The sequence below is a fragment of the Eulemur rufifrons genome, chromosome 18, assembly GCF_041146395.1.
Source record: "Eulemur rufifrons isolate Redbay chromosome 18, OSU_ERuf_1, whole genome shotgun sequence".
Taxonomy (NCBI): Eukaryota; Metazoa; Chordata; class Mammalia; order Primates; family Lemuridae; genus Eulemur; species Eulemur rufifrons.
In genome coordinates, this window is record NC_091000.1 from 41,820,389 (window position 1) to 41,832,764 (window position 12,376).

The 12,376-nt window shown below is 36.2% G+C and overlaps 1 protein-coding gene across 2 annotated transcripts in view; it reads left to right on the forward strand.

Annotated features, from left to right (window-relative positions):
- ETFDH (electron transfer flavoprotein dehydrogenase) overlaps positions 1-12,376 on the forward strand; it is a 31,122-nt gene that overhangs the window by 15,011 nt on the left and 3,735 nt on the right. For both annotated transcript variants that reach the window (XM_069493650.1, XM_069493651.1), the window contains 5 exons: positions 580-657; positions 4,013-4,159; positions 5,367-5,507; positions 6,739-6,882; positions 10,915-11,083. In XM_069493650.1, the coding sequence (XP_069349751.1) occupies positions 580-657; positions 4,013-4,159; positions 5,367-5,507; positions 6,739-6,882; positions 10,915-11,083 (679 nt within the window). The remainder of the gene's footprint in view (positions 1-579; positions 658-4,012; positions 4,160-5,366; positions 5,508-6,738; positions 6,883-10,914; positions 11,084-12,376) is intronic.

A 12,376-nucleotide genomic window follows, 5' to 3' on the forward strand; every position in this document is an offset into this window, starting at 1 on the left:
ACAGAAACCAAGGAAGAGTTATAGAGTATTGCTGTTTCTTATCCTCAGAGTTGTGTTTGTGGCCCATTTTCCCCCTCCTTGCTCCAGAAATAAAGTTTAATCTCCTTTGCTTTCAGCCTCTCTCTGTTTTGTTTTCTTTGTTTTTTGGGTCTTAGCTCATGTGAGACATAAGCTTTCCTGACAGTTTTTCTCTTCCTACCCACCTTCATGTTCTTCATTTGTTATAGGCCTTGATTTCAGATTCTTTACACATGATTCGGTATCTGAAGAGAGTTTCTTATTTAATCTTTCTGGTTTCTTTAGCAGCCCTCTTTAGCAGCCTCCCCCTTTTCTTTCTCATCAAGATTGTGGCATTGCCTTCATTTCCAACTGTTTGAGTTGTGTTCTTTTATGCTCTAGATGGGAGTACCTTAATAGCATGTCTCTTTTTTGCCTGAACATTTTAAAGCCTGTATTTCTATAATCTAGAGACATGTTCACTTTCTAAGAAATCTGCATCTGTCTACTGTTTCTTTTCCAGGTTATTATGAATCCTAAAGTGATAATACTTTTTTTTTTTTTTTTTTTTATCATTTTTAGGTCCTTTTTCATGATGATGGCAGTGTAAAAGGAATTGCCACTAATGATGTAGGGATACAAAAGGATGGTGCACCAAAGGTAAAACTTTTAATGGTTATGTGCTTAACAAACTGACAAATAAAAAAGAAAGAACCAACTTAAACTCAGTAATTTAGGTCTTGCTACAAACTATATATTAATTATGTGGATGTAAGATTATAATTATTGGCCAGGCACGGTGGCTCATGCCTGTAATCCTAGCACTTTGGGAGGCCGAGGCAGGAGGATTGCTCAAGGTCAGGAGTTAAAGAACAGCCTGAGCAAGAGCAAGACCCCGTCTCTACTAAAAATAGAAAGGAATTATATGGACAACTAAAAATATATATAGAAAAATTAGCCGGGCATGGTGGCCCATGCCTGTAGTCCCAGCTACTTGGGAGGGTGAGGCAGGAGGATTGCTTGAGCCCAGGAGTTTAAGGTTGCTGTGAGCTAGGCTGATGCCACGGCACTCTAGCCCGGGCAACAGAGTGAGACTCTGTCTCAAAAAAAAAAAAAAAGATTATAATTATTAATATGGAATTTTTTTCTCATTGTTAAAAAATTTAGAAGCAGCTTTGAGCTAAACATGATTTAGGCAAATAGTTATAATATGTTTAATTTTTTTTTAAGATAAAAACATGACTCATACAAATATAAAACAAATACATCTCAAAGATTTTATTGTTTCCACAATTTTTATTACTTCATAATTATCATTTCTGTGGATAAAAATCATTGCATTACTATCAGTAGGTAAATAGTGATAGACTTTGACCTGATTTTAACATCTTTTGGTCCATGTAAGACTTGATTATCGTTCTCTCATTCAAAATATAAGCTTGGATGGTTTTCAGAATTTGTATTTTTGAATCTGTGAAAGAAAAGCCATTAGAATATGGACCTCTCACTCACTCAGTTTCCTTGGAAAAGATAAGGAAAAAATATCTTGCTTTCCTATGATAAGAACAAAATACAGATTAATATCTCAATAAGTTAACTTGTCTATTCCTGTTTATTTGTTTATTGTCTAATTTCCCATCTAGATTATAGGCTCCATGAAGACAGCCTGAGCATTACTCTAATGCCTAACATAGTGCCAGGTACAAAGGACCTCAGTAAATATTTGCTGACTGGTAGTTTATCCTTCTCTCTGCCACCCGTGAATAGAATGAGAAATCTAGTCCAGAGTCTTCTCTGGCAGATCTTCCTGTTTCTCATATTTGCTCCTTAGAAAGCAAGTGGCAAAGCAAGAAGGGGGCCAAGATTGCAGACTAGAAGCAGCCCGCATATGCCACTCTTTGGGAGAGGATTGAAAACTTGCAAGGAGGTGCTGACCTAAAGATAGAGTCTCTTGGAGAAAGCATTGTAGATCATCAGAGAACAGGAGACACTTCCAGTGAAGGAGACAGGGACGGCGACTTCCCCTTGCCAAGATCAGAAGGTACCTGCGAGAGACGCCTACATGTGAGGAAGGGATAAAAGAGGGCCCCACACTCCCCGCACAGACCCTGTGACTCCAGCTGTGGGGGCTCCCACCAGCGCAGGCCTCCAGGCTGATCAGGGAACTGCTTGGAGACTACAGTGAAGTTGCATCACAGAACAGGCTCAGCAGGGACCCACTCCGTTCCAGAGGTTGCCGCAGTTGACACCACTCTGAGCTCTTAGTTCTGAAGCTCTCAGTCTACACAGGGATTGGCTTTGCTGCAGCTACCCCAACATTGGCCTTTGCCAGGCCAGGGAGAGAGCAGGGAGAGCGGAGGCACTAGCATGCCTCTGACTGGGAGGCAAGCGTCCCCCAACATGAGGGAACTCAAGTGGAGCTAGCGGCATTCCACGGTAGCAGCCTGGGCAGGATCTGAATGGGGAGGGAGCCCCAGCCATCCAGTGGCCCAGCCCCCACAGCCCTGCTCCCTGACCAGTGGAGCAAGCCCCTCAGCCAAACTGTCACACCGAAGCCCATGGCCCCCCAAGATCCAGGCATGGAGCAAAGGTCCATGACCCTGCAGACCTGCGCACCAACCAGCAGGCCACACCTCTGTGGTAGTGCACACCAGTGGGAAGAGCAAAGCTCCCAGGCCTGGTGTGCCCCATGGACCCGGGCTCTGTGTGGCAGTCCACGTCCCCTACCCTGGTATGCCAATGGGCAGGCCACATCCTGCTTACTGAAAAACAATAAATGTCCGAGTATCATGAATTGGTTAAAAAATTAGAGGAATCTATTCAAGCATGAGAAATGAATAGAATATATTGCCTTTGGCAAATCACCTTATAGTATTATGTGAAAACAATTATAAAACAGTATGTAAGTATAAACCTATTATTTGTATGAATGTTTCTGTGTACATACATACATGCTAATAAATAAATAGAAAAATATTGGGAAAGATATATTTCATAAGAGACACTCCTAATTATTTTGTGTTCTTTGATTCAATAAATTTATTGTGAACTTACCTTGTTCCAGACATAAGTACAAAACTTATATATACAGCAAGAGAAGAAGAAAAAGACTTTCATTGTAGCTTTCTGTAGACTAGAAAAAACATTTCAGTTTTATAGTATATGTTCAATAGGGAACAAGTAAAATTAAAGTGAAAAAAGAAAGTAGCTAAAGAGTATGTTTAGTATGATCCTATTTGTGTTAAAAGAATATAAGTAGGTTCTATATAGTTTTTTATTCATAGAAATTATTTGGCATGATTTATAAAAAAGCTATTGTTTTTTCTTCACATGATAGGACTGAAAAATCAAGAACAGTGGGGAAATGGCCTTTTTACCTTGTATTCATTCGTAGAGTTGTTTTTTTGCATAAACATGCTTTATTTGCTTTTTTAATTCATTTTTTTCATTTTTTCATTTTTTCCCCCCCTAAGACAGGGTCTCAATCTGTTGCCCGGGTATGAGTACAGTGGCACCATCATAGCTCACTGCAACTTCAAACTCCTGGGCTCAAGCAATCCTCCTGTCTCAGCTTCTCAGAGTAGCTGGGACTACAGGCATGCGGTACCATACCTGGCTCATTTTTCTATTTTGTTGTAGAGACAAGGTCTCTCTATGTTGCTCAGGCTGGTCTCTAACTCATAGGCTTAAGCGATCCTCCCACCTCGGCCTCCCGAAGTGCTGGGATTACAAGTGTGAGCCACCATGCCCAGCCTGGTTTTTTAATTCTTACAAAGTTAGCCATTCAGTCAAGTACTTTTCAAGTAAAAAAGAAAATAAATATAACAAAGACATAAAATATACATAAAATGTCAATTAGATTCCACTTAAAACAGTACCGTTGGTTTTATTTTTTATATTATATATTTGTACTGTCTCCTCTATACCTGAATCATAGTTCAATTTAAACCTGACAGATTGTGAATACATTTTAAAATGTCAAATGTTGCCATTTAATATGTTTTTGTTTTTTTAGACAACATTTGAGAGAGGTCTAGAACTACATGCTAAAGTTACAATTTTTGCAGAAGGTTGCCATGGACATCTAGCCAAGCAATTATATAAGAAGTTTGATTTGAGGGCCAATTGTGAACCTCAAACCTATGGGATTGGACTGAAGGAGGTATCCTGGTTTGTTTTTGCAATTTTAATTTTGAAAGATGGAACTTAAATTCATTTGTATTATCATGTAGTTTATAATATTGATTTGATTTTATAGTTATATTTTTTTCATTGTCTTGACATGTTCATTATGACTAAAACTCTTTCGGATATTTTTCAAGGGGCTAGAAAATATTACTGATCAAATCCCATTATTGTTTAAATTATTTTTACGTGTTCAAATTGTTGTACCAAATGTTGCTTAAAATGAGCCTTGAACTTGAAAATATTTGAACCTTAATTTTTTTTTCATTGTAATGCCATTTACCCTGTTATCCATATGCTGTTTGTAAGATGACCACATCCTACAAAGAATTATTTTTTCAAAATTATAATGGGAAGATAATTTTGTTGATGAAATACACACTCAGCTGTAGTATTTTGACCTGCAACCTAAAATTTAATTAACTGTTGTATATTTTCTCAATTTATTCATTCCCTAGTACATTTTCCCAAACCCTTGACTTATTAGAGTATAATATTTTTCATTAATACCCTTTTGTTTAAATTTTTTTTAGGTTAAATCTCAGGTTCAAATTCTCTGTATAACTAGATTCATTATATTGTGAATAAAGGCTTCTTTTGGTAGATTGCACATAATATCTGATTTTTAGATAATATTTCAGATAGAAATTGTTGTTTAAAATTTTAAACTTACAAGTCTGAAAATAGGATGAACAATTTGCTTCAATTTTGGGGGGCAAACTATTTTATTGAAGAATAGGAGGGTGTATACCCTTTTATTGAAGAATACATATTTATTATAAAGTAACAGATCTTAAGTGTATAGCTGAGTGAATTTTTACATGGTGAACACCCCTATGTAGCTACGACCTAGAGGAAGACATAGAACATTACAGAACCTCAGAAGTTTTCCTCATCTTTTCAGTGATGTTTCCTGTAATTGCATGAAAGTCCTACCAATTTGAGGATCTGATTAATGTCTTAAAGGTTTCATAACTTTTCTGACCTGTTTCTTTGTTCCAACTCATCATGTTGCAGTTTGATATAATTTTCTTGGATATGAAATAATTTTTTGTGTTTCTCATGTTACAGTTTTTCACTTATAATTTTCATAAATAAGACATTAAACCTGACAAGTTGTATGCATTGCGATGACATCAAAACATTTAAAAATACTACAGGGCTTGTTTTTGTTTTTGTTTTAGTTATGGATTATTGATGAAAAGAAGTGGAAACCTGGGAGAGTAGATCACACTGTTGGTTGGCCCCTGGACAGACATACTTATGGAGGCTCTTTCCTTTATCATTTAAATGAAGGTGAACCACTAGTAGCTCTTGGTCTTGTGGTAAGTTATATTCCCATTATGGAAAATTCTACTGTTAGAGTTATAGGATCATCAGTGTTATGAAATGAGGGTTTTGAATCTGGAGAATGTAAAATGTTTTTCATTTAAAGCTTACTTTCTAATTTTATCAATATATAAATTGCTTATGGCTGTTATAGTCATTAGTCTACTAAATATACATAGATCTAGTAATAGTAGCTACTACACTCCAGGCACCGTGCTAGATGCTTTACTGAGATTTCTAAGTAAATTTCATAACAATCCTGTGAAATAGGTATCCTTATTTTTCCTTATTTTACTGTTGAGAAGTAAGCTAAACAACTTTCCCAGATACATACATGAAATGACAGGCAGAAATACTTGAACCTATTTGATTTCAAAGCCCATTTCCACTATAGCATGCTGCCACTGAAAATGAAATCAGCACTGGGTTTGAACTTAGAACTTTTTTAAAACACAAGCAGTTTCCCCTTTTTTGGCAGTAAATTACATGTTGAACACTACAAAGAATAGAAAAATAATATAAGAGTTTCTGCACCTTGCAACTGGTGGCAGCTTTGTAGTAGTTTAGTGTCATGGTTAGACTTATATGTGACACATTGTTAAACTTGTGCATTGTGGGTGTTTTTTGACTCCCCAGTCAAGTGTTGAGTGCATCACCGTGGGGTAGATATTCCAGTGACTTAATCTCATCAAAGGAAAAATGCGTGGTTATTAATTTCAGCACTTTGGTAATGCCTTGTAAAATATAACATTCTATATTTCTTGTCTTCTTTTTTTCTAAGTGTGATGTACATCCTTTTTCTTCATTTTTGCCCCAGTAGTACTGTAGTATAGATTATTAGTTTATTTCTAGAGTTGGTATTGGTAAATGTATAATAAATCCTTACAACTCTTTTTGTAGAAACAGAATCTGAAATACTTACCTATGGATATTTTTTAATTTGGACTTTGATCTTCAGAGCACAATGATTTATTAATATGTTCTAAATTGTCAAAATTTTGCTGATTATAAACACATGGTATCCTTTTGTTTACCCTTTCTTTCCAAACAGACTTTATATACTTTTAATTTAAATTTGCATTATTGCATAATCGGTCCAAATACTTTGAGTATAAGAAATTTGACATATGTTTTCTGATAAACATTGCTCACATTTTACCTTGATATAATTCTTAATTAAAATGTCTGATTGTGTAATTATATCAAATTTAAATATAAAATTTTAAGGTTGGCCTCGACTATCAAAATCCGTACCTGAGTCCATTCAGAGAGTTCCAGAGATGGAAACACCATCCCAGTATTCGGCCAACATTGGAAGGTGGAAAAAGGATTGCATATGGAGCCAGAGCTCTCAATGAAGGTGGCTTTCAGGTAGCTCTCCCAACTTTTTTATTCCTTGTTTCTTAGTATAAATTCAGAATTGAAAACGTAATATAACAAATTTAGGTAAGGAATAGAAAATTAGGTTGGGTGCAGTGGCTCACACCTGTAACCCCAGTGTTTTGGGAGGCCGAGGAGGGAGGATCACTCGAGCCCAAGAGTTTGAGACCAATCTGGATAACATAACAAGACCCCATCTCTAAAAAAATAATAATTTTTAAAAAATTGGCCAGGTGTGGTGGCACATGCCTGTAGTCCTAGCTACTCAAGAGGATAAGGCAGGAGGATTGCTTGAGCCCAGAATTTTGGGGTTACAGTGAGCTATGATTGTGAACTTGTACTCTAGCCTGAGTGACAGAGTGAGACTCTGTCTCTGAAAAAAAAAAAAAAAATAGAATATTATCTCATGGGAAGAAAATCTAAGGAATTTAAGCAAAGTATCTAGTGTTTATAAAAATATGTCACACAGAACTTAAATTACACCATTGATTTAGTTTTAAGAATATATTGATCTCTAGAGATAAATTCATAGACTTTTTGTTTGTTTGTTGTTTTGTTTTTAACTAGAAAATTAAAACTGTGTGATCTAAGATATTTCCCTTTATTTCTTAACTGCCAGGAAATGCAAAAGAAAATTTAATTTTCAGCAAATGTAATTAATTCATCCCAACTACCTAGTAACTCTCTTACCTTTTAGGTGGCCTCTGTTAAGCTTTACCTTAATTGTCCTATTCTAGTATATGTTCAAAATAAATCTTAGCAAATGTAGTTAATGCATTCAGTATGTACTAATTAAACAATGAAATAAGACCTAGATAGCTGTGGTGAAAGCTGATAGTACCATTGTAGAAATAGTATCAGACAGGTAAGATGATCTAAAAATCAGCTCTAAAATTTATACTAAATGATTTGGAGCAAGTTACTTAACTCTTCTGGCCCTAAGAGATCATCTGTAAAGTAAAGATGATCCTTTGTCTCTTAAGGAATCTAGGACTATTTTAGAAATTGGATTTTTATGAAAGTAACAAATACATAATAGGAAAATGGTGGGGGAGAGAAGCTGGCAACCTTAAAAGTAAAGTTCTGAAGACTTTATTACTATAACAATATTTCATAAACTCAAGTAAAATCATAATCACTAGAATCTTAAAATAACATTGTCCCTAAATTCCATTGTTATGGGATTACTTCTCATGAGGTTGTTTTTGTTTCTAGAATAGTAATTCACTTGGCAGACTATATATTGAATTGCATACCTTATGGCCTATTAAACTTGTGAATAATGTCCATAATACATACTGTCAGTCTAATCCTACTGTTTGTAATTCATAGTATAAAGATTTCAGTATATTGAATAGTACGTACAGATTTTTATTTAAAACATCTGCCTTGTATACTTCAACATCTAAGATAATATGAAGATTGGAAGGAAGCTGAACACACACACACACACACACACACACACACACACGTACACCTTTTATTCAAATTTTCTGATGTAATTAGTTGAAGGTTTAGAAACTTATTCCCAGTAAGTTTTTGAAGACCTTAGAGGTAGTAATTTGGAATATTCAATTTTGTTTATTTTAAGCTAACAAATATTGTCTGACTTTTTCTTTCTTTATACCAAAACTCATCTTTCCTAGTGGATTTCTAATTACTTGTAACCTTAGTTTAATGACTATCCCAAAATACATTTCTCAGCATGGGTTTTCCTTGGTTCTTTGTTTCCTAACAAGATGTCCATCTGCCTGTAACCTTGCCTGCTCTGGGTAGGATCCTTCTAGAACTTAAAAACACACATTTTCCTTGGACTATAACATTTTTATTCTTAGGATTGAAGTACCTGTTTTGGAAAAACTTGAACTAACTATCTGTATCCTTTTATTAAACTTGATGCTCTTTTGGTTCTTGAATCAAACTTAGTGTCAGCAAAGCCATAGCTTTGAGAAAATCATTGTCATTGTCCAAGTTCCTAACCATTATCTGTTTTCAACTAGTAGCATTCCAGAAAGCCCTTTCTCCCCATTGGCTGCCCTGTGATCCTGATTTAATGCTGTTTTATCTAGGTGGTTTGAATATTGAGTTTGGTCTGAGAACCACAGTCTTAAATTCATTCCCCACATATCCTGTCAAAGCACCGGGTCCCTGATCCTTCTCTCTTACCAGCATTCTTTCTGCCTTGCCTCCTACCCCCAGTTTTGCTTCTCACCACCTTTCCCTCACAGACTTCCATCACTGATGAGAGCTACAGCCACAAAGTGTCTTGCAGCTGATGGCAGTAGTTCTCCTGTTAGCCTCCACTCCTGAGTCCCTTTATCACCAGCCAAACTTTTACCACCCCACCACCTTCTCAACAAAGATCCATGGCTTACTTTAGGAAGCCCTTAGAGAAGAAAAAATACAGAACGAGGAAAGAAAAACTCTGCATTGACTTTGTCCTTTTCTTTTCAAACTATGTAGTGCAGTCTTTAGTTCAGCTGCTACATTGTGGGCTATATGTAGACTTTTGATGGCTAAACTGAAGCATATTGCCACACTTTATTAGGTTTTTTTTTTTTATCAGAAATGTATACTGAAGTCCAGACAACTGTCTTAAAATTTATTTTGGAAATTCAATTTATTCTTAAGTTAATCAAAATAATGTTGTTTGGGATAGTAGCTAGTTGTAGTGATATCGTGGTTAGATCATAGGTTTCCAGCCCTGGCATCAAACTAAAATAAAAAGAATATATAGTATCTTTTATAAGTAATTTATTATCCAGGATGCATGTAAAAGCAAATCACAATTTTTTAATGCCCTTTTAATTTTCAGGACCACTTAATTTTTTGTGGGGGGTTACAGTATGATATTTTGATACCTATATTCAATGTGTAATAATCAAGTCAGGGTAATTAGCATATCCATAACCTCAAACACTTATTATTTCTTTGTGTTGGTAACACTCAAAATCCTCTCTTCTAGCTATTTGAAAAGATACAATAAATTAACTGTAGTCATCCTACAGTGCTGCTATAGAACGCTGGAATGTATTCCTATCTGGCTGTAAGTTTGTATGTTAACCACCCTGTCCCTATCCTCCCGCTTTTCCCAGCCTCTAGTAACCACTATTCTACTCTCTATTTCTATGAAACCAACTTTTTTTTAGCTTCTACGCATGAGTAAGCACATGCGGTATTTACCTTTCTGTGCCTGACTTATTTCACTTAACATAATGTCCTCTAGGTTTATCCATTTGCCACACATAACAGAACTTCATTCTTTTCTATGGCTGAATGGTATTCCATTGTGTTTATATGCCATATTTTCTTTATCCATTTATCTGTTGATAGACACTTAGGTTGATTCCATTATCTTGGTTATTATGAACAGTGCTGCAGTAAACATGGGAGTACAGATATCTCTTCAACATACTGTTTTTCCTTCCTTTGGAAAGAAAGTGGTAGTGGTATTGCTGGATTGTATGATAGTTCTATTTTTAATTTTTTGAGAAAGCTCCATACTGTTTTCTGTACTAATTTACATTCACACCGACGATGTATAAGAGTTCTCTTTTCTCCCCTATCCTTGCCAGCATGGTATTTTTTGCCTTTTTGACAACAGCATTCTAGCTAGAGTGAGATGTTATCTCATTGTGGTTTTGATTTACATAACCGTTTAGATAACAGTCATTCAAGTTTAGAGACTGTTTTTTAACTATGATATGGATATGCACACATAAAAACATTTCATTCAAAATAAGTTGATGCTTCAATCTTAAATCTCTCCCATGTAGGTCAGTCTGGGAGGGAAAAGGAAAAACTCTTAACAAAAAAAGCCAGTAATGGTCCCAATCTTCACTCCTAGGGGAGGAAAAAGAAAATTGCCCTTGCTCTGTTTTTTTCCTTTGCTGTATTCATTTTCATATATTTTCAACCTTTCCCTACAGCTCTGGAAGACTTATTAAGAGGCTGTGATTTGAAGTATTCAGTTTTGCTTGTTTAATTTGAGAATAAATGTGTTCTGAATCTTTCTTTCCTCAGTCTATACCAAAACTCACCTTTCCTGGTGGTTTGCTAATTGGTTGTAGCCCTGGTTTCATGAACGTTCCTAAGATCAAAGGTACCCACACAGCAATGAAAAGTGGAATTTTGGCAGCAGAATCTATTTTTAATCAACTAACTAGTGAAAATCTCCAATCAAAGACAACAGGTAAGAAATTCCTATTTATGGTATAAGAAAGAAAATTGCCAGGTTATGTCTACTTCAATTGACATTAAAAGATATATATTGCATCTGTCACTTTATACAATGTACTAAGATGCATGCTATAGAAAATGAACTACATGACCTACTCCTAATAGTTACGGTCAGAGATTTTTACAATGTTCTGTTTTATTCACATGAAAAGTAGAAAAGTACCAGTGTCCCACCTACCTGGAAACTTTCAAATTTGACAGTACTGCATTTACATTGCATACATGTAATACACACAAGATACCTCACAAGTACTGAAGTATCTTTAGACTGAAAATACAACAGCTTCGTAGAAGGCAGAATCAGCCACCTATTCCTTACCAAGCTTCACGAGCTCAGGCATATGACCCTTCTGCTGTGGTGGAGAGGAACAGCCAGCACTTATTCCTCAATAAACCCTCGATCTAAAAAGGCCCTCTAGTGTGATTCTCAGTTTTTCTCAGTCAGAGCCAGAGTTTCCCCACCCCTCTGACTTTGTCTTATTACTCTCCATTGCAGCCACACTGGCTTCTTTACAGTCCCTGGAACATGCCAAGCGTGCTCTCTTCTCATGGTCTTTGCTCATGGCCAGCTCCCTCACTCGCTTTCCTTTGTTTAAATATCACTCTCTCATGATATCTTGACCATACTAGCTTACTTGCAGCACATGGAGCACATCCAATCCCCACAACACTGTCTCTTCTAGCACATGTTCCACCTTTGGCACAATATGTAATTTACTTAATTATCAACTTTATCTCATGGCACTTGGATGAAAACTCCAAGTGACTAGGGACTTTGTTCACTATGAATCCAAAACATCTGGCAGCTCAATAGATATTTAATAAATTAACCTTATTAGAATCCCAGGTAACAAATGTTCCACTAGTTAAAAGTATGCTGCCTGGTTATGCCTTCAAATATCTTTATAGGAGTGGAGGCCTGGTGTATCGGAGTGGGAGATAAAGTAAAACATAGAAAAGACAAGAGGAGCCAGATGTGGTGGCAACCACCTGTAGTCCCAGCTACTTGGGAAGCTGAGGTGGGAGGCTCACTTGATCCCAGGAGTTTGAGCCGTGAGCTATGATTGCGCTACTGCACTCCAGCCTGGGCAACAGAGTGAGACCCTGTCTCTTTTTAAAAAAAAAAAAAAAAAAAGGCAAGAGAGTACCTTAGAAAGAACAGAATAGCCAGCATGGAGTGCAATGGTTGGGTAGTAGGACTTTTTTCTAATTTTATTGTCAAGTATCATTCTTTATTGGATCACTA